Source organism: Corythoichthys intestinalis, chromosome 19 (genome assembly GCF_030265065.1).
Source record: "Corythoichthys intestinalis isolate RoL2023-P3 chromosome 19, ASM3026506v1, whole genome shotgun sequence".
NCBI classification, from domain to species: domain Eukaryota; kingdom Metazoa; phylum Chordata; class Actinopteri; order Syngnathiformes; family Syngnathidae; genus Corythoichthys; species Corythoichthys intestinalis.
Window position 1 is genome coordinate 40,036,652 of NC_080413.1, and position 22,711 is coordinate 40,059,362.

General features: G+C 40.2%; 1 protein-coding gene across 3 annotated transcripts in view; it reads right to left on the reverse strand.

The window, feature by feature from the left end:
- Positions 1 to 22,711, reverse strand: part of bach2b (BTB and CNC homology 1, basic leucine zipper transcription factor 2b) — a 69,669-nt gene that overhangs the window by 12,913 nt on the left and 34,045 nt on the right. Inside the window, exons 1-3 of one of the 3 annotated variants that reach the window (XM_057822853.1) lie at positions 9,424 to 9,536; positions 5,184 to 5,438; positions 901 to 2,385 (exon numbers count right to left, since the gene is read on the reverse strand). In XM_057822853.1, the coding sequence (XP_057678836.1) occupies positions 901 to 2,385; positions 5,184 to 5,426 (1,728 nt within the window). In that variant the 5' untranslated portion in view covers positions 5,427 to 5,438; positions 9,424 to 9,536. Of the gene's footprint in view, positions 1 to 900; positions 2,386 to 5,183; positions 5,439 to 7,520; positions 7,606 to 9,423; positions 9,537 to 22,711 lie in introns of those variants that run through there. The other 2 variants (XM_057822850.1, XM_057822849.1) reach the window with 2 other exon arrangements.

Genomic DNA, 22,711 nt, shown 5'->3' on the forward strand with positions numbered 1-22,711 from the left:
CTGAGGGAGACGGACTCACCAAGACGACAGAGCAGAGCAGGAGTAGGGAGGAGGCAAGAAAGTTATGACGCCGAGCAAACGCGATGCTAGGTAGCTCCAATAATACATGTTGTAGCCGATAGTCTACAAACTACGCCCGCATGTTATGGTAGATATGGTAGACATGGTAGATATCACATGTACTGTACATAGATATAACTAGATGCAAAATGACAGACATGGCACTAAATGAGTTAGTAAACAGCCTCCATCTTAAAGCAGTAGACTTTTTAGGACGGCTCTGTTGTAGAGAACCTTCCTAGCGAACCTAAGTAACTTTTTATCTAAAATACTTCTAAATCGGCAAAATCTTGACTTGAATCTATCTTTAAATGATGAAACAGTTTTAAAACTTTCATATGTCGAAAGTAGAGAGAAGGGAACTAATGCAATAATGGGAGCAATTTTAACAACTTTTAACAGTTGATTCAGGGTAAAGGGTAAATTAGGGTAGAGAATTGGGCTCGGGCCAATTGTACCAAAAACCTTCACAAAAAACTTCACATAGTGTGGCCAATGTTTTTTTTTTTTGGTTTTTTTTGTTGTTTTTTTTTTTTGAGGAAAAAAAAAAGTAATTATCACCAATTACTTTGCCAAGTAACTAATTACTCTTACATTCAGGTAATTGAGTTACTAACGCAATTACTTTTTGGGAGAAGTAATTTGTAACTATAATTAATTACTTTTTTTCAGTAAGATTAACAACACTGATCCCTACTTTAAAGTATAAACCTCTCGAATTTTACACACAATTACTAAAACACATTTCATACATTTTTATCTCTTGCTATTTCTCAAGTAAATTTCTGTAGTGTCAAATAAATGATGGTGTAAAGACTATGTATGCAGATTTGCGCTCACCTCTGGTCCACCCTCTTGTGCAGCGCATGATTCGCTGTCTCCCTCTGAAAAAGAACCTGACTCATCACTGGAATTAGTGCCATAGGACTGTTCAAATTTGATCTTGGGTTGCCCCTGATTAAATAGAGCATCCCCTACACTTTGTTCTTGCGGATCAACATTGAGGCAGCGGGCCATGTTGGAGCAAGGTGAGGAAGAAAACTCAAATTGAGGAAGGCTGCACGGAGAACCACCACTGCCATCCTCTGCATACGAGTACGACGAACAAGAGCTGGATGTCCTGGTACGTGTCTCACAAGGTGGTGAGCGTGGGCAAACTTTGATTGGAACCGGGCAGCTAGTGTTTGGCCGTGGGCGGCACAGTAGCTGGGACTCGGCGCAGGTGGCGCCGGGAGAAAAGCCCTGGGAGGTTGGAAGAGACTGACTAACTCCAGGATACATCCCGTTTGGCACATGCTCAGAAAGCTCATTCTCAAAAGGATTCCCACCGGGGTAGGAATGCGCCGGGGTTCCGAGGTGATTACGGGCTCCTGAGGAAAATATGACACTTCGTCGATCGAGCTCAACTTCCTGTTTGCAAATGTCATCACAGGATGTGGACTTGAGCGACAGACCTGCAGTAAAATTGTCTTTGTTTTTTGGGGATATTAACGACAAACTCAACTCCCCAGCGAAACCTGTTAAGTCTCTTTTGTGATCTCCCTGAGAGTGAACTTTTTCCTGGGGGCAGGGAAGCCTATTGGCAAATAGCTGCTGCGAAGTACTCGGCGGGTTGTGGTGTTCCACTCCTTTTCTGAATAAAGCTCGGATGCAGGAGGCCGACTTGGTTCTCTTGATTATTTCTGTGGATGTGGGATTATCCATTTCCATTGCTAACACGCCATCTTCATTTCGAATTTCTTGCTCATCCCCTGAGAGGCACAATGTGATGGCGTCCTCGTCTGCATGCGGTTCAACTTTGATCTGTGCTAAAGGGCTTCCTTGATCTGGTGTACCCTCACTTATGCTGCTCCCCTCAACAGTGCTAGGAAAACCTGAGGTACTGGTGTGTGAAGGGAAATCATTATTGTGCTTGATGCAAGCCCATTGATATTTCCTATACTTGGGGCATCGTGGCAGATCTGATCCCGTGAATCTTTCAGAGTCCAATCGGCCATCTGTGACATTACTAGTTATAGACTTTGCAAGCCGATCTTCCCCACGGCATTGAAAGGAATCAAGAATATCAGCGTGTCGTATGCCTTTGGCCTCTGACTGCATGCTTTCTTCCTTTGAGCTGATGACATCAGCGGCCACATTGTGACAGTGCAGCAAGCTGTCCTCCCTACGCAGCTGAGCTTCCAGAAAACGAAAGCACGAGTCCTCTAGGTTGTGAATGCACAGGAATTTGGCACACCGTATGACCTCTTGAATATTTTCTTTGCTGAGCAATAGCTTAGCAGTGTAGGCAAACTGCAACAATGGAGCGAATCCTCTTGCAGTGACCTGCAAAACAAAAGGGACATTTTCAGGAGTGCTCTGTCAGACTTCATTTTAAAAATGATCAGTGTGACATTATCAACTTGGTGATTTATGCAAACATCCACTGCTCTGGCCTGCCACTGTTTTTTTACTAGGGATGAGACCGAAAATTCGGCGCTCAAAACTTTTGGCTGAAAATACACTGCTGGCCCCATTGGCACCATGCAATTCTGTCAGATAATGCTAATTTTTCCCCAGAAAATGATTGCAATTACAAATGCCTTGGTAGTAATATCGTCATATATTTTGCTTCAGTGAAAAAACACAGTAGAGAATGACAAAAAAAAGAATCATTTTACACAAAACTCCAAAAATGGGTCAGACAAAAGTATTGGAACCCTCAGCCTAATACTTAGCACAACCTTTAGACAAAATAACTGTGAACAACCGCTTCCAGTATCCATCGATGAGTTTCTTACAATGGTCTACTGGAATTTTAAACCATTCTTCTCTGGCCAACTGCTCCAGGTCTCTGAGATTTCAAGGCTGCCTTCTCCAAATTGCCATTTTCAGATATCTTCACAGGTGGGATATGGGATTCAGGTTTGGACTCATTGCTGGCCACTTTAGAAGTCTCCAGTGCTTTCTCTCATACCATTTTCTAGTGCTTTTTGAAGTGTGTTTTGGGTAATTGTCCTGCTGGAAGACCCGTGACCTCTGAGGATGACCCAGGTTTCTCACACTGGGCCGTATATCATTCTGCAAAATTTGTTGGTAGTCTTTAGACTTCATGATGCCATGCACACAGTCAAGCAGTCCAGTGCCAGAGGCAGCAAAGCAACCCCAAAACATCAGGGAACCTCCGCCATTTTTGACTGTGGGGACCGTGTTCTTTCCTTTGAAGGCCGTTTTTTCCCCCTGTAAACTCTATGTTGATGCCTTTTTCCAAAAAGCTCTAATTTTGTCTCATCTGACCAAAGAACCTTCTTCCAAAACGTTTTGGGTTTTCTCAGGTAAGTTTTGGCAAACTTTTAATGTCTCTGGGTCAGAAGTGGGGTCTTCCTGGGTATCCTACCATAGAGTCCCTTTTCATTCAGACGCCGACGGATAGCACGGGTTGACACTGTTGTACCCTCGGACTGCAGGGCAGCTTGGAATTGTCTGGTTGTTGGTCCAGGTTCTTTATCCACCATCCGCACAATCTTTTGTTCAAATCTCTTGTCAATTTTTCTTTTCCGTCCACAACCTAGGGAGGTTAGCCGCAGTGCCATGGGCTTTATACTTATTGATGACACTGCCCACAGTAGACACAGGAACATTCGGGACTTTGGAAATGGACTTGTAGCCTTGAGATTGCCCATGCTTCCTCAAAATTTAGCTTCTCAAGTCCTCAGACATTTCTTTGGTTATCTTTCTTTTCTCCATGCACAATGTGGTACACACAAGAACACAGGACAGAGGTTGAGTCAACTTGAATCCATTTTAACTGGCTGCAAGGCTGCAAGTGTGATTTAGTTATTGCCACCACTTGTTATGTGCCACAGGTAAGTAACAGGTGCTGTTAGTTACACAAATTAGAGAAGCATTACGTGATTTTTCAAAGGGTGCCAATACTTTTTTCCGGCCCATTTTGGGAGTTATGTGTAAAATGATTATGATTTTTTTTTTCCATTCTCTTTTGTGTTTTTTCATTGCAAGCAAAATAAATGAAGATATTACTACCAAAGCATTTGTAACTGCAATCATTTTCTGGGAGAAATTGAGCATCATCTGACAGAATTGCCGGGATGCCAATACTTTCGGCCAGCAATATAGCTAATATTTTCAGTTTTCGGTTAAAAGGCCGAAAGTTTAGCGTCCGATTGGGTTTCAGAATCGGCACCTTTCAAACTAAATTTCTCGGGTCTATGGGGTTGTAGAACCATTGCCAAGGCAAAGGGCATGAATTGGAAAATATTGATATAAATAATTTTTTAAAAAGGGGGTTTATATACATATTTATTTTTCAGCCTTTCGGCCAAGTGTTTCCACAATTCGGTTTTCGGTTTCAGCCAGGAATTTTGCTTTTGGTACATCCCTAGTTTTTACTAAACCAAAAGTCAAATATAGGGCTGCAGCAATCGATTATTTTAGTAGTCGATTAATTGATGAACTAGTTAGTTTCAACAATCAAGTAATCGGATAAGGAACATGAAAAATTAAAATACCTGACCTGAGCCTCAAACGGTATAAAAAATTTTAAAAAATGAGGATCTATGTACAGCAAAAGAACTTACACAGCAAAAGTCCACTAGCTTAAATGCTATAAAATGCTCTTAAAAAATGGTTCAGAAACATATTCCCACAAAAAAAACAGCTAAATATACCTATAAACTAAATTATTAATGCATAAATTCGCTCATTAGCTCAAACAAAAACTAAGCTTACGTTGGTCTTAACAGGGAGCAGTTGGATTCAGCCATGTGAAATGAGGCAGACCAAAGGGCAGTGTATCCACCCTAATCAATAAAACTAAATGCAAACACATTCGAAATAAACCATTACAACGCCACTATAATTAAACGAATGCTCGAAGCAATAAAATTGAATTCGAATTTTTTTTCCTGATCAAATACTCCAGTTAATCGAATAATCGTTTCAGCACTAAATGAATGTAAATAATGAATTTGTTTTATTTTTTCCACAAACATGCATGTTAATGAATGCAAAATGAATTTCTACAATCTGCACCTTTAATTATGCCTGTAAAAAATTGATTACTGCATTGTGTAAATTTGAAAAAATTTGCATTTTCAGGATTGCAGCATTAAAGTCAAACGTACCTGTTCAGGAAGGCTGACTGTTAAGCCATTCTCTGCCTGACCTACCAACACTTGGAGGAAATAGGCGCTGCAGGCGGCCAGAACGGCCCGATGTCCACGAAACTCCTTGCCCTCCACCAGGACGGTCACATCGCACAGGATATCCTGCTTGCGTTGGTCATTCAGGCAGAGGAGGATATTGGCACAATGAACTGTTGACTCATAAACATACATGGGGGCTTCAGGTTTCTCATCCACGGACATTCCGCTCACAATCTGAAAACAGAAGGGGATGAGATTGAGAATCGAGACTAACACCTGTCCCTTTGTATACTTTGTATCATATAACAATAGAGGGAAAGAGTTTGGAGGAAATTTTACCATGCAGTTTTCATAGGAATTGGTTAGCTATCAATGTCCATTTTCTGATTGTTTTTATTGTTTCAATTTTTAGCTGTTCAAGGTCAGACGTCATGACATAACACTTGTCTCAAAAGAAATATGACCACATTTTTACAAAACAGCCTTCAATCCATTTTCCCACACATATTTTTTCCCCCACAAAACAATCCCTATTAAATAGACATATACTGTAAATCTGGAACAATCCATCTGTGAGGCCATTAAATCCAGTCAACAATCAAAATGGTCTAAGGCCTTGTTCAGATTGGCATCCAAAATTAAATTTAGCAAAATCCCATCCAGCTTGGAAATGGATGGCATTTTCTCGTCTGAACAGTCACAAAGCCCGGAAATCTGATTTTTGCTAGACTGATTGAAACCACATTAGAGCTGTCCCGACTAGTCGACCTTGTCGACGTCATCGATGACGTAAATGCGTCGACGGGCAAAACACAGTCGACGGGTAATGACGGGTTAAAAAAAAATTACATGCGGATAAAGTTTAGAATGGCGGGCGCTCGCGATGCAAGCGGTTGTTACTGCCACCTCCAAGGGGGCCGCTGTTATTTCAATGTGACCGGCATTGTCAGATTGAGCAAAGAGGAAGAAAGTGGGCGAGCGAGAGAGAAGGGAGCGAGATCGGTGAGTTGGGAAAGCGCGCGGGTAGCACGGAGTTCAGTGACTGCATCCCCCACGTTTTTGTTTTGGTCAATAAAAGTCTTCATAAAGAGCCATCCGACGCCTCTCGGTGTTTTTATGCACGCCGCCGCCTTCCTGAGGAGGAAATCGGACGAACCCAGACGAACCGACGACAACGAGCCAAGTGAATCGCCGGTTCACTCCTCACTACGGCGAGAAAACGCCGCCAATTACCAAAAAGGGCAGAATTGGTGACACGTGAAAGTGGCATAAAGCCAAAAAAGCGTACCAGAATAGCCAGACCCTGGAATTATTTCAAGGAAAATATGGAGGGCGCCACTGTGTGTACTCTTTGCTAAGCTGAGCTCGCATACCACGGTAGCACGTCGGCTATGAACGAACACTTCAAACACCGTCACCCAAGTATAATTTCCGAAGACAACAAGAAACAACAAGCTAGCGGATTGTAAGTCCATACAACTTTCTCACGATTTTTTAAAAAAATGGAAGTTACATTTATGTGCGTCGTATCAACGTGCATTTTTATTTAATAATTTTTTTTATTTTTAAATTATTATTAAATTTATTAGGATCATGGAAGCTCCCACATGGGGAAAATATATACAGTTCATATATCCTGTACATACATAATATAATAAAAATATATATGGAAACAGCACTTGCCTGCTTACTGTAATCCATGACTGCACTAATGTTAGTTACTTTATGTTATAAAGTATCATTGTGTATATACAAATAGTAGTATACTATACTTAAATAAATACATTAATACTATATATTTAATTTGTGTTATTGTGAGTATGTGTGCTTCTCATTCAAAATAATTGTGGTAATATTTCAGTGTGCCCTCGACTTTGTCTATTTTCAGGTCAAAACAAACAAAAGTTGAACAGTTTCTGTTGAATTATATTTTGTGCGCTGCATCGATTTTCTTGTGCGTCGAGTTTGTGCGCGCGTGCGCGATTGCAGTTTAGAGGGAACATTGGCCGGGATTGAAACCACGATCCCATAACTGTGAGGTGGACATGCTAGCCATTGTCTCACCGTGCCACCTTGATAATGTGAATGGTTTTAAACAAGAATAACATTAAAAAAATGCTTGTCTTTATTGAATGCTTCATTAAGTAAAACCACTCAAATTCACTCACACTTTGACGCTCAAACTGCCGAGAACAGCCTTTCTACAACGTAGACTGACTATACGATTAACATATGTCAGGGTTCTTACAAGTTTCCTCAAGTTAAATTTAAGACTTTTAAAGACCTAATTAAGAACATTTTTAAAAAACCTAATACCTATTTCACAGCCGTATCGACAAAGAAAAACAGAATCCGTGAATTTGTGCAGGAAGTAAGAATGCAGCGTATTGAATAGGCTACTCACGCGACACCACCACAGCGCAGACACAGACCACAGGCCAAGTAGAGGCGTTCTCGTTAGCACTAGCATTTAGCGTGGTGAGAGTCAGCTTAAACTCTCGGGCAACCACACTACTAGCAACACTAGCAATCGTAGCTGGGCTGGAATGCAGGGGGGCTGCAGCATTAGCAGCTAGCTGGCTAGTGTTAGCGGCTGTAGCTTCGCTTACATTAGCAGCTTGCTGGCTGGCTTTAGCTTCAGCATTTCCCTATCTCTCTAATATGAAATGTATGTCTAGGTGCAAAAAAAAATGTATGTAGTGTAGAGCACATTTTGTCAGAACTCCCGTTGTGACGGAATTTTGACGCGGGCCTGCGTTGCGTTCTCAATGATTGGCTCCTCTGCCCCGTCTATTTATTTAGGCTACGTTATTTTGTATTTATATTATCAAAATGACAAATGACACTTTTGAGGAGAAATGAGACACGGAGAGGTTACATACATCATACATTTTAAGACCCAGATATGAAAATTCAGTACTTTTTAAGGTATTATTTCCAAATTCATAAATTTAATGCGACCAAGCCTTCTTTCGAAAGATCAAAGCAACAAACCTGTCAATCATCGCTAACTTTAAGTGCCAAAAAGCAGCAGGAAGGAGGGTGAAAAGCTGTACGAGCATGAAGCAGAATAAAAATATGTTTTTAATTAAAAACCTTATCCTTTTCACCGGATTCGGATCCTCCGAAGAATGGCGCGATCGGCCCGATTTCTGATCACGTGATTGGATTGGGACATCCCTAGTGCTTACCTAACATAATTCAAATTAAAGTCTAACAAGAGTTTGGCAACTTTGGGTTAGGATTTTCGCAGCCCCCACCCTCCCCGTTTACTGCAAAATAGACCTGAAGGGCTCCCATTCGTTTGCGCTAGTTGTTGGGACACCGCTCTGTTATTGAGGGTTGGTATGCTTCGTTAGCCGCGACTGAGGTGCTATGATTAACATATTAACTCAAAGTTAATATGAAACAAACGAAAAATTTTACAGCACAAACGTAGCATAAACGAATGTCAGAATTTCAGGTCCATTTTGCAATAAATGGGGGGCTGCGTGACATCATCACTCAAAATTAATATTTCAATATCCCAAAAACGATAGCAGCACAATTGAAAACTTTTACAGCACAAACAGACGATATCATTCTTCTAAGAATTTGCATCTGATGGTGGGGCCAACATCAGGGAGTCTTTTTTACTTTATAAAAAGTAACAAAATAATCCAGAAATACAATAGCATCTTCAAACTGCAAAAAAAAAAAAAAAAAAGATTGAAACTACTTCTTAATCGATCATGTTACAGAAAACCAACCATTTTTTAAAATTAAATATTCTATAACTTTAAATCAAACTAGCAAAGCACATCACAACCTAATCCTTTGCTACTGTACTCCAAAGTTGTTTGAAATCAGAGAGATTTTGTATGATTTAGGGAGTGCAAACGTCTACAAATCCAAAACAAGAACAAACAAAGCATTGATGTTTGTCTGGTCAGAGGTGTGAATTTGTGGCACAACAATGGAATGGAAATGAAAAAGTTTCTAGGTGTGTATGAATAATACAGTCAGTGTTTGTGTATGAAAAAAAATAACTGCTGGACATGTTACATACATAACACACAGTAATTTACAATGTCACTATGCCTGTGTCCCAGACAAGACACGTCATTGAAATGTAATCCGTTGAAATCATTTTGACAGTATACAACCAAACAACAAGTACGATTCTAATTACCACTAATTCTAAAAAAGAGAGAAAATGCCAGCTGCAAGCTTGTGTTACCTCAAAAGGTTGTCAATGCACATCCAGTCATTTTGATATTCCCCTCTTTGCTGTGATCACTTTCAATGTCTCCCACCATTTGTTACTAACACCATTTGACCCTATCAGTATCTGATGGCAAGTGGGTATGACTGAAAAAGCAAGGTGTGTGTGTGTGTGCATCTGTGTGACGACATGCAAGATTATTTTAGGCCCCTGCATGCTTCAGTGCAGCTTGCATGAATCATGACTTCCCACATAGGCCAGTGGGTGAGGTGAGTCAAATTGGTGTCTTATATGGTAGCACACTGCACATGTGACAGAAACACAGTGTTATCTATAGACTGGACACAAATATCTTTGGCTTTGCTTCTCTGCTTGCACACTGTTGTTTGGTATGGGAATAAATGCATTTAATAAAGATATGATCATCTAAATATGCGGTTATTTATTTATTTTTATTACTAATCTGTGAACAATTTTTCCACAGAAAAAAATCCACCTTGCTGGTGAATATTTTGATGCATTATCCCACACCCATATAGAGGACCAAATAGGACAGAATGAAAGATATAAAAACATATTTAGATGAATACTAAACGTGTCATTAATTAATTAAAATGGGAATCAAATAAATACAATTGTCATTACACGAGTCATTATAATACTAGTCCATTTATTGTATAAAAAACTTGAAGTTCCACTCTGAGACCCCCAATTTGGCCAAATTTCGAAATTGTCCGATATGCATATGTGATACATCATTGGAAAGCTTAAAATCCCAATTTTCTGGGGGAAGAAAAATTTTGAACAGTAGGGCATTTAAAAAAAAAAAAAAAAAATTAAACAGCGAAACCCTATCTGGAGGTGAGAGCATGCGAGAGCAGAATTAAAGACGCCATGACTTTAACGAGATATTATCACGTACTTACCTTATTTCGATCCAAAAACTCCATGTAGCATGTATCACTGACTGCCAAGACACAGCTATGAATGGCCACAGCTGGATTTTGGGGGGGATTTTATGTGTGGAACATGGTCATATACAGTGGGGCAAATAAGTATTTGGTCAACCACTAATTGTGCAAGTTCTCCCACTTGAAAATATTAGAGAGGCCTGTAATTGTCAACATGGGTAAACCTCAACCATGAGAGACAGAACGTGGAAAAAAAACAGAAAATCACATTGTTTTGATTTTTAAATAATTTATTTGCAAATCATGGTGGAAAATAAGTATTTGGTCAATACCAAAAGTTCATCTCAATACTTTGTTATGTACCCTTTGTTGGCAATAACGGAGGCCAAACGTTTTCTGTAACTCTTCACAAGCTTTTCACACACTGTTGCTGGTATTTTGGCCCATTCCTCCTTGCAGATCTCCTCTAGAGCAGTGATGTTTTGGGGCTGTCGTTGGGCAACATGGGCTTTCTACTCCCTCCGCAGATTTTCTATGGGGTTGAGATCTGGAGACTGGCTAGGCCACTCAAGAACCTTGAAATGCTTCTTACGAAGCCACTCCTTTGTTGCCCTGGCTGTGTGTTTGGGATCATTGTCATGCTGAAAGACCCAGCCACGTCTCATCTTCAATGCCCTTGCTGATGGAAGGAGATTTTCCCTCAAAATCTCTCAATACATGGCCCCATTCATTCTTTCCTTTACACAGATCAGTCGTCCTGGTCTCTTTGCAGAAAAACAGCCCCAAAGCATGATGTTTCCACCCCCATGCTTCACAGTGGGTATGGTGTTCTTCGGATGCAATTCAGTATTCTTTCTCCTCCAAACACGAGAACCTGTGTTTCTACCAAAAAGTTCTATTTTGGTTTCATCGGACCATAACACATTCTCCCAGTCCTCTGCTGGATCATTCAAATGCTCTCTAGCGAACCGCAGACGGGCCTGGACGTGTACTATCTTCAGCATGGGGACACATCTGGCAGTGCAGGATTTGAGTCCCTGGCGGCGCATTGTGATACTGATAGCAGCCTTTGTTACTGTAGTCCCAGCTCTCTGTAGGTCATTCACTAGGTCCCCCCATGTGGTTCTCGGACTTTTGCTCACTGTTCTTGTTCTCATTTTGACGCCACAGAGTGAGATCTTGCATGGAGCCCCAGATCGAGGGAGATTATCAGTGGTCTTGTATGTCTTCAATTTTCTAATAATTGCTCCCACAGTTGATTTCTTTACACAAAGAAAGATTGCAGATTCAGTCTTCCCTGCCTGGTGCAGGTCTACAATTTTGTCTCTGGTGTCCTTCGACAGCTCTTTGGTCTTGGCCATAGTGGAGTTTAGAGTGTGACTGGCTGAGGTTGTGGACAGGTGTCTTTTACACCGATAATGAGTTAAAACAGGTGCCATTAATACAGGTAACGAGTGGAGCCTCGTTAGACCTCTTAGAAGAAGTTAGACCTCTTTGACAGCCAGAAATCTTGCTTGTTTGTAGGTGACCAAATAATTATTTTCCACTCTAATTTTGAAATAAATTCTTTAAAAATCAAACAATGTGATTTTCTGTTTTTTTCCCCACATTGTCTCTCATGGTTGAGGTTTACCCATGTTGACAATTACAGGCCTCTCTAATCTTTTCAGGTAGCAGGTAAAAATTACAGAGACAGGCGGACGGGCGGACGGGTTGGGCGGGCGGGCGGGCGGGCGGGCGGGCGGACGGACGGACGGACGGACGGACGGACGGACGGACGGACGGACGGACGGACGGACGGACGGACGGACAGACAGACAGACAGACAGACAGACAGACAGACAGACAGACAGACAGACAGACAGATAGATAGATAGATAGATAGATATACAGTTGTGGTCAAAAGTTTACATACACTTGTGAAGAACATAATGTCATGGCTCTCTTGAGTTTCCAGTTATTTCTACAACTCTGATTTTTCTCCGATAGAGTGATTGGAACAGATACTTCTTTGTCACAAAAAACATTCATGAAGTTTGGTTCTTTTATGACTTTATTATGGGTTAACAGAAAAAGTGATCAAATCTGCTGGGTCAAAAATATACATACAGCAACACGAATTAGCAATTTCTTGTGAGTGATTATTGACTTGATCAATCATTGACTTGAACAAGTCAGGAAAGTCACTCGGAGCCATTTCAAAGCAGCTGCAGGTCCCAATAGCAACAGTGCAAACAATTGTTTGTAAGTATAAAGTGCATGGCACTGTTTTGTCACTGCCACGATCAGGAAGAAAACGCAAGCTATCACCTGCTGCTGAGAGAAAATTGGTCAGGAGGGTGAAGATTCAACCGAGAATCACCAAAAAGCAGATCTGCCAAGAATTAGAAGCTGCTGGAACACAGGTGTCAGTGTCCACAGTCAAGCGTGTTTTGCATCTCCATGGACTGAGAGGCTGCCGTGCAAGAAGGAAGCCCTTGCTCCAAAAGCGGCACCTTAAGGCTCGACTGAAGTTTGCTGCTGATCACATGGACAAAGATAAGACCTTCTGGAGGAAAGTTCTGTGGTCAGACGAAACAAAAATCAAGCTGTTTGGCCACAATGCTTAGCAATATGTTTGGAGGAGAAAAGGTGAGGCCTTTAACCCCAACTACACCATGCCTACCGTCAAGCACGGTGTTGGTAGTTTTATGCTGTGAGGCTGTTTTGCTACCAATGGAACTGGTGCTTTACAGAGAGTAAATGGGATAATGAAGAAGGAGGATTACCTTCAAATTCTTCAAGATAACCTAACGTCATCAGCCCGAAGATTGGGTCTTGGGCGCAGTATGGTGTTCCAACAGGACAATGTCCCCAAACACACATCAAAAGTGGTAATGGAATGGCTAAATCAGGCTAGAATTAAGGTTTTCGAATGGCCTTCCCAAAGTCCTGACTTGAACTTGTGAACAATGCTGAAGAAACAAGTCCATGTCAGAAAGCCATCAAATTTAACTGAACTGCACCAATTCTGTCGAGAGGAGTGGTCAAAGATTCAACCAGAAGCTTGCCAGAAGCTAGTGGATGACTACAAAAGCGCCTAATTGAAGTGAAAATGACCAAGGGACATGTTACCAAATATTAGCGCTGCTGTATGTATATTTTTGACCCAGCAGATTTGATCACTTTTTTCTGTTCACCCATAATAAAAGAACCAAACTTCATGAATGTTTTTTGTGACAAAGAAGTATCTGTTCCAATCACTCTATCAGAGAAAAATCAGAGTTGTAGAAATAACTGGAAACTCAAGAGAGCCATGACATTATGTTCTTCACAAGTGAATGTTAACTTTTGACCACAACTGTATATAGATATATATACACGCATACACAGGTATGTATAGGTAGTCCATGGGTTACGACCGAGTTCCGTTCCGAGGCTGGTGATATAATTCGAATTTCTGCATAAGTCGAAATTAACCCTTTAAGTACCCCAAGATACCCCCTGAACATAGGCATCATGTGTCCCATCATTTTTTAGGGTTAATGCCGTTAGTGGAGCAAACTTTTGGCCCTCTCCGGCGTGTCATGGACTTCATCTTCAATCCTTGGTCCTTGCCCAGTAATTGTTCTCGCTTTTGACAGTTTAGGTTTAGAAAATTACCTACAGTATATCCATCTTGCCTCTTCTGTCCTCAGGTGTTGGCTAAGCAAAGCAAATGACAGTCTCTAAGGTGCTAGTCACATGATCTGTTTGAAAAATAATTTTGACCCATTGTGAAAATATTTTTTGTTCATTTAATTCATTTATGTTGTACAGGGGGAAGCAGCAGAAGCAGCAGCAGCTTAAGAACAACAACTGCAGGACGCCGGCGGCGACACTGCTGGGGAAAAGGGGATCCTGACATGGTAAGAACTAGCTACTTTTTACGCGGAAAAAAAAAAAAAGACTGGAGACAGAATGGTAGACAAGACTCCGGCGTCGTATAGCGGAAATCACGTAAGTCGGGTACATCATAACCTGGGGACTACCTGGATATATATTCCCCTATTTAATTAATTAACTCATTGACATGATTTGCAGCACTTCATACGTTTACTTTATCTGTCAAACTCCCCCATCAAAGTCAGTGGGCAGGACTAACACCCGAATGGTTACCCAACACATCAAGCCAAGACGGGTCGATTTTAGATAAACGATCGATGCAGAGCCAGTAAACATATTGGGAGGCGCTTCCTTTACTCCTTTCCTTTACCCAATATATATTGATTATTTGAGTAATCCATTCATCTATTGATGAATTAGTTCAATTACTTGACTAATCTAATAAACATTTTAATGTTGTTTGTTTGTTTGTTTGTTTGGTGAATGATAGAGGAACGTGCATATTTGCCAACTGGGAATATTTTACAGAAATATCACAGTCCCATAATTTTGCACCCGAGTCGGAGTCACCTGATTTCTAAAATCTGCCGAAACAGAGTCCCGATCCGATACTGAAAAAAAAAAGCTGCCTACATTTTTTTTTTTTTTAAACAAAGGTTCCAAATGTGTTAGTACTGTAGTGTTTGCAGTACTTCCTTTTCCGCTTTTCCCGGGAGTGTTGAGGAGTATAAAACGTATATATTTTTGTTTCTTTCGCAATACAATTGTATTTTTTGATTATTTTGCTACTTTTTAGCTCTTAAAAAATAAAAAATATATTTTAAAAAATCAATAAAAATTCAAAACTCGATCCTTTTCACCTGATTCCGATATTCTGAAAAATGGCCCGATTTCCGATCACGTGATTGGATAGGGGACATCTATAATCACAGTCAAGCAATTTCTATTTGTTTACAAGACACATATTGACTGTAATGAAATGTTAAACTAATTGGGGGGGGTAAAAAAAAACATGTACTACGTTGCCCACAACATATACCAAGTACAGTGGTAGCTCTACATACGAAGTCCATTCGTTCCAGGACCCCGTTTGTAAGTCGAAATGGTCGCATGTCAAGCAGGATTTTCCCATAGGAATACATTATAATTCGATGCATTCGTTCCACAGCCCAAAAACCTACACTAAATCCTTAATAAATACTGCTGGTACAATTACAAATGGCAATTAAACATAGCAAAACACATTAATTATAGATAAAAATCGGAATAATAATATAATAATAATAATTCCTGTAATAATGTAACGAATCGGGTTCTAAAGTGGCGAACATCTTTTTCTGTACCTGCATGACTGACATGACGAGAGAGGAGCGGTACGGTTTAGTTTACTTTCGCTTTCAATGTTTTCCTGAGTACACAGTCAATTACGGTGGACAGCAGGCGTTTTGTGTTGGATAAGTTCTGAAATAAATAATAAAAACCTGACAAAGCTGGCGATTTCTTTGACGATGTAACCACAATAATAATTGTTAACTTAAAGACTGGCGAACGGTGGTTGGAGGAGGACTTTGGAGATGTATTGTTGAGCAAATTCACGGATGCGCACCCAACGCATATTTCTCTATAATTTGCTTCTTTATTTAGAAGGTAAGCGTCACCTTTTTCCTTGTTTCACCACCTGTACCAACCTTTTTGAAACCTGTGTTGATTTCTCACACAAGAAAATCCGCCGTGCGTTCGTCTGCGGTGCTGTCATGTCGTTGTATTTCGAGCATGTCGTCGGATGTAGAAACAAATGGCGAGTCAAATTTTACTTCGTGTGACGAAGCGATTGTATGTCGAGGTACCACTGTATGTACATTTTTAAAAAATTAAAAACATTTTTTTAAATTCCGTGAGCTACCCACACTAGCGTTGCGAACGACTAGTACATCGACTCGTAATCGATGTAATGGGCACCCCTAGTCCAAACCATTTCAACTCTGTTTCTGTCCCTGGTGTTGTGCAAGTTGGACACTGGACAGTGAACACTGGCTTTGGAAAAAGTCATTCTTACACAAGGCAAGATGGAATGGGCATGATGGCTATTCCTTATCATGCCACAATTCCCTGGCCTGAGGTTAACCTCCATGCTCGCCATCAATTACTCTTAGAAATACTAGCAGACATAGGAGCAGAGTCACCGTGTGCCATTTCTGAGGAGGCTATTTTTAGTTGCCTAATCATAAAAGGGTTTGTAATGTCACAGGCAAACCAGATGAAGAGTACATTTGTTTTGAGTTTGAATTGACAATAATTTTTAACCATATGATTCCTTCTTGCAGGGGATAATCAACTGTGAACTGTAAAGATAATGAGTGACGTTTTTTTAGGGGCACATTTAGGTTTTGAGATGGGTCGGGTGGAGGTTGGCGTTGACAGCTAGTGTTAAAAGCAACAGCTTTGTAACTGTGCATGTAATGATCTTATTAAATCATAATCGTTGGATGTTACGCAACCATGACAGGCAGCCAAATTCAGATCTTGGACAGCACAAAACATGACATGATACAAATGGTATGGCATGTCCCTCGGCTTTCAGTGACAAACCTCCCTTCTTTTTGAAATCTTACAGACTTTATTTACTTATAAAAGCGCCAAATACAGAGAACTGAAGCGTATGTTGATAAAAGCAACAAATACAGAGAAATGAAGCGTATGTTGTGCCATTAACATCTACAAAGCTCTTCAAAAACGGTATAGTGGTTGTTCTTTTCACCTGGCAAGATGGGGAAATGTGAAAAACTTTGAAACTTAACTTCACATATAGTCCAGCGAATTATTCTCTGCTTCAGGTAATGAGCTTCATCTATTGGTAAATATAGGTACCAACAAATTCAAATTCGCTAATAGTGAGCCATCATTTGGGTACACTTGACCAAAGACCAAAGAAAATATTTAACTTTGAGCCTGGATGTTTGAACAAGCTATTTCTAAACTATTCCCTCAAGGTAGCAGATATGGAATAGTCCAAAATATTGAACCAATTCCAAAAAATGAACAATAATGCATGTGTGCTTGAGTTGACACTCCACCAATTAAAAAAAAAAAAAGTACAGGTAGTCCCGGGTCATGAACAAGTTACGTTCATACGCTGGTGACGTAACCCGAATTTCTGCGTAAGTCGGAAATAACCCTTTAAACAAAAATAACTATCCAAAAAGTCCTAGAGTATTTTTTTTTTTTTTAATGATGGCGCATACACTGCCCTCTGGTAGCAGCGTTGGGTGTGGCTGGACTGTCGCCTTGGCTTCTATGACTGTGTAGGAGACTCGTCTGACATATATTTAGGACAACTGCCGTCACGTTTGGCCCACATCAGGCTGTAAGTTTTTTCAGCTAATACATGTTTTTGTGTTTGCATTTGTAATTAAGTTTAGAGCTACAGTTTGTGAAGTTGTATGTGTTAGTGATTTGCTATGAAAATTTGAAATATGTTAGCATTCGTAGCATTTAAGCTAGTGGAGTTTTGCTAAGCAAATTAGATAATTTAATCTACTAAAATTACATTTTGATCAGATGAGTTGGACGTTTCAACACCAATTGTTTTGTGTCAGGTGTTTTATTGATAAAATGTGTGTGGTTTGAACATAAGTATACATATGTGTGCTACGGTTTTTACAAATTGTCCAAAGTGAAGGAAGGAAAACGCTTCGAAAACCACAATTTCCTTGTTTGCTGTCTGTCAAGCTGAACAACTTAAACTGAGTTGATGAATGAGGAAAATGAGAGAGAACGAAAAGCAGACGAGGTGTCTGTTGTGGATCACTTGATGTAAGGAAGTGAGAAGGGCATTGAAGAGGACGAAGAGTAGAAAGGCTCTAGGTCAAGATAGGGCCGGCCCAGCCTATACGCAGTCTATGCAGCTGCTTAGGGCCCCTGACCACTAGGGGGCCCCCAATCTGGCAATTGTTTAATTTATATTCTATTTTGTTTACTACAGTTTGCTTTATTTGACTTTTGTGAGTTTTGATACTTCATTAGAAGCTTAAAAAAATAAAGTTCTTCCTTAACTTCTTTCTTTCCTCTTTTAGAAAAAGGTTTGGTGCTATCTACTGTAAGTACTGACAATCATTTGGGGTGAGAAGTTTGAAGTATGCAGTGCAACAAAATCTGATTAATATACAAAATATAGGGGCAGTATGGGTTTCACAGTACACTGTGACGAAATGGTGGGCCAAAACTATGGGCCCCTTTGCATTATTTTGCTTAGGGCCCCCAAATGGCCTGGATCCAGATTATATATACCTGTAGAGGGATGGAAGCGTCTCTGAGAGGTAGCAGTATAATTTCTGACTGGGTTGTTCAACAGAATCTTAGGTAGTGAGAAGATGCCTGAGGAATGCAGGAGAAGTGTGCTGGAGCCCATTTTTAAGAACAAGGGAGACGTGCAGAGTTGTAACTAAAGAGAGATAAAACTGATGAGCCACACAATGAAGCTATGGGAAAGAGTAATTGAAGCTTGACTGAGGGCATAGGTGAACATTTGTGGGCAGCAGTATGGTTTCATGCCATTAAAAAAAAAAAAAAGTACAACAGATGCAGTATTTGCTCTGAGGATGTTGATAGAGAAGGTCAGAAGGAGCTGCATTGTGTCTCTGTAGATCTGGAGAGGCTTATGACAGGGTGTAGAGAGAGGAACTGTGGTTTTGTATGAGGTAGTCTGGAGTGGCAGACAAGTATGTTCAGGTGGTGCAGGAGATGTTGTATGAGGACTGTAAGACAATCGTGAGGTGTTCTGTTGGTGTGATGTATGAGTTTAAAGTGGAGGTGGGACTACATCAGGGATCAGCTCTGAGCTCCTTCTTGATCGCTATGGTAAGGGACAAGATTAGGGGTGTGCCAAAATATTGAAATGGTGATATATCGTGATACTTTGTATCCCAAAAGGTTATCGATATACTCCTGCCAAGAATCGAGATATCGTTTTAAAGAGGTGTCGATGTTTAAAAAAAAAAAAAAAAAAAAAAAGGAACCAACAAGTTGCTACCAAAATCTTCCACCATAATAGTGTCTCAGTTAACTCTAAGGCTGCATTGACGGTGCTTGACGCCCAATCCATTTCGATTGGGAACGTTTGTTCATTCGAAACCAGAGCATTCACAGTCATTCTGTCCGATTTTCAGGGCATTTACAGGTCACTTGCTGTTCATTTTAGGACATTTATAGGTCATTTCCTGTTGAGTTTGAGTCACTGCCTATTCATTTGGGTGATTCCCAGGTCACTTCCTGTTCTGTAACTCAAAATAAACAGGAAGTGACCCATAAAATACCCCCAAATCAACAGGTAAATGACCTTAAATGGCCCAAAATGACCTCATTGCCTGGCATTGGCTGTCACTGACGGCCATAGACGTTCAATCCGTTTGAAGTGGGAAGGATGGCAGCGAATGAACGAATGTTCATTCGCTGCCACCCTCCCAGTTCAAATGGATTGGACGTCTACTAGTGATAAACTCATTCCAATTCACAGCAGAAGCTTGTTTTTCTGTTTATTAGTTGTTTGTAGAATATCCTAGAATGATTTCCTGACCAATGTATCACCGTATCGTCATATCATCATTATCGTGAGCTTTGTATCGCAAATCGTATCGTATCGTATCGTGCGGTAACAAGAGGTTCCCACTCCTAGACAAGATGACAGATAAGGTTAGACAGGAATCTCCATGGACTACGATGTCTGCAGATGACATTGTAATCTGCAGTGAGAGCACAGAACTGCACTGATTGAACTAGCGCTGCAACGATTAATCAAATAACTCGAGTAAGTGGATGAGAAAAAAGTTTGGAATCAAATTTTGCTGCTTCGAGGATTCATATAATTAAGAGTGGTGCTGTAATGGTTTGTTTTGAAAGTGTTTGCATTTAGTTTTATTGATTCGCGTGGATACACTGCCCTCTAGTGGCAACAGTGAACATGACATAATTCATCTAACATTACTGGATCCAGTTGCTCCCTGTTAAGACCAACATAAGGTTGTCACTTTTTGTTTGAGCTAATATTATTGTTTATGCATTCGCAATTTAGTTTAGAGGTATATTTAGCACTTCTTTGTGGGAATAAGTGAGCGATTTGTTAAGAGCATTGTTAAAAAAAATTTTAAAAAACGGAGCATTTTATTGCATTCAAGCTAGCACACTTTTGCTATGCAGGTTAGCGAATTGCTCTTTTGTTGTACTTCAATCCTCACTTTTCATACTGTTTGCGGCTAAGCTCAGGAATTGTATTAATTTTTGTCTAACTTATTGCTCTTGTAAAATGATAGTGCAATCCCACATAGTTTGAAAAAACACTCGGAAATTTTATTTTGTATCCGCATTTAATGCTATTTTGAAAGTGCAATCTTAGCAAGAATTTGTTTTACATCTCTTAAAGTTTATTCTGCCACGCATTAAATGTTTCTAATCCGATGACTCGGTTATTCGAACTATATAATTGATAGATCGTTTGATGACTTAAATAATCGATAGCTGCAGCCCTAGATTAAGCAAAAAAAATCTCCATAGATATGATTGTGAGCAGAGGAAGGTAGGGCAGGCCGAAATTTTATCAAAGTAAGAGTTTTAGTTGAAAATAATATTAATCAAATACATGTAAAAGTAGTCATCCAAAAAATGGACTCAAGTATAGGTAAAAAAGTTTTCTTCATTTTCGTCCTATAAAACATTTTCAGACAAATAAGCTTTTGGGACAGGTTTTAATTTAAGTAGTGCAATCGTTATCAAAATGTGCAATGAACAACAACACATGACACTTTTGTAACATACAAACCAAAGACACCAGAGAGATGCTGGACAATTGATTGGTCTTTCAGCTTTTTGAGATCGTCAACATTTTAAAGTCCTCAAAGATCTAATATCGTGGTATCGCCCAACGCCAATTGTAAGGTTACTCACATGTTACTCATTAGTTGAGTATTCGTTTTTTTTACTTGTAATTGAGTACATTTTTTGAATGACCACTTTTACTTGAGTAATATTATTTTTGAAGTAATGCTACTCTTACTTGAGTAAAACGTTTGTCTACTCCAGCCATCTATGCTCATTTGAATACATTTGGAAAGACGACAAGTAAATTTGTACACCTTAAAGAAGGGGTGTCCAAACCGGTCCTCAAGGGCTGCTGCGGGTCATGGTTTTTGTTCCTACCAATTGTGCACAGACAGTTCAACCATTGACATTTCTGCTTAAAAAAAAGCAGCATCTTACTGCAATCAACTGATTACACTTGTAAGACACAAGATTGGTAAAAAGGTGTCATCTTGTTTTGTTGGAATAAAATCCAGCACCCAATGTGAAATCGTTTGGACACCCCTGCCCTAAAGGGTACCAGGGACTTCAACTTGTAGGCTCTAATAAGCCTAGTTGACTAGTCTGTTCATCACTAGTCACCCGGTGTCCCCTTTCCCCCTCCCCTCTGGGCGAGGGGCTATTTTTCAGCCGCCTGACTATCCTGAGCCCTAGCTGGATGGACGCCCTCTCATACTTTTAAGCATTGTGTTTTCTTGTAGTAGCTTTAAAGCAGATTGATGATCTGTTGACCACTTTGGTCACGTAGCGTATTTAAACCACCCTTATTTGATATTACTACGTTTAAGTATTTTCTTTCTTCTTTCTTTTTAGCACGTTCTGCCTCTATGCATCTAAACAAAGCAAGCTGAAACCTCACGGTAGTACTTTGGGTGTCAAATTCACCTCTTGTAGATAATTCGCCAGTGCAGCACATTTTGGCAGAACACCAGTTTTGTCGTACTCTCGTCTTATCCCGTCTTTCCTGTTCATTTTGCTTCTGCTGCTCGTCTTGTGAATTATCACCGTGCTGTCCTGCTGATTGATGCTCATCTCTGGTACAAATCGAAAGGGCTGAATAGATGACATGTTTATGCCGCTCGAGTCATACTCTGGAAGTTCGAAAGCGTAACCAAGGACGTCACCGCCATGCAACGTCAACAACAATTACGACCTACTAGTTAAACTAATTTTACAAATTTCATACAAATGAAAACAGAGGCGTTTAAATATCAAATTAGTTTAACTCATACTAACGTTTACCTTTTAAGAACTACAAGTCGTTCTATCTGTTGTTTCCTTTAAAGTTACTGCACGCCTGCAGATCAGCTAAACCAGCCATCCTACCTCAAGTGAAAGCGCTACAAGCCTACAAATAAGTGTTATGTATTTTGAGGGGCACATGAGGCAATGAGGTGCTTTGGCTGTACTCCGCAAATTTTTTATTACGTACGCTGACTCACTGCAATCTCTCATTTGAGGTTTACATTGTGTGCAGTGTGCATGTTTCCTTCACTATATTGTATTGTCAAAAACACATGAACAAAGTTACAGTAATTTTGATACATTTGTATGTGTCCCAACTCATTCCACCTCCCAACCCCCGAGAGGTGGCATGGCAGTTTCAGAGCAAAGAACAAAAACCAGAAGAAATAAGGAGGGTACGATGGGAAAGATTGGTTGTAGTGGAAGTGGAGGAG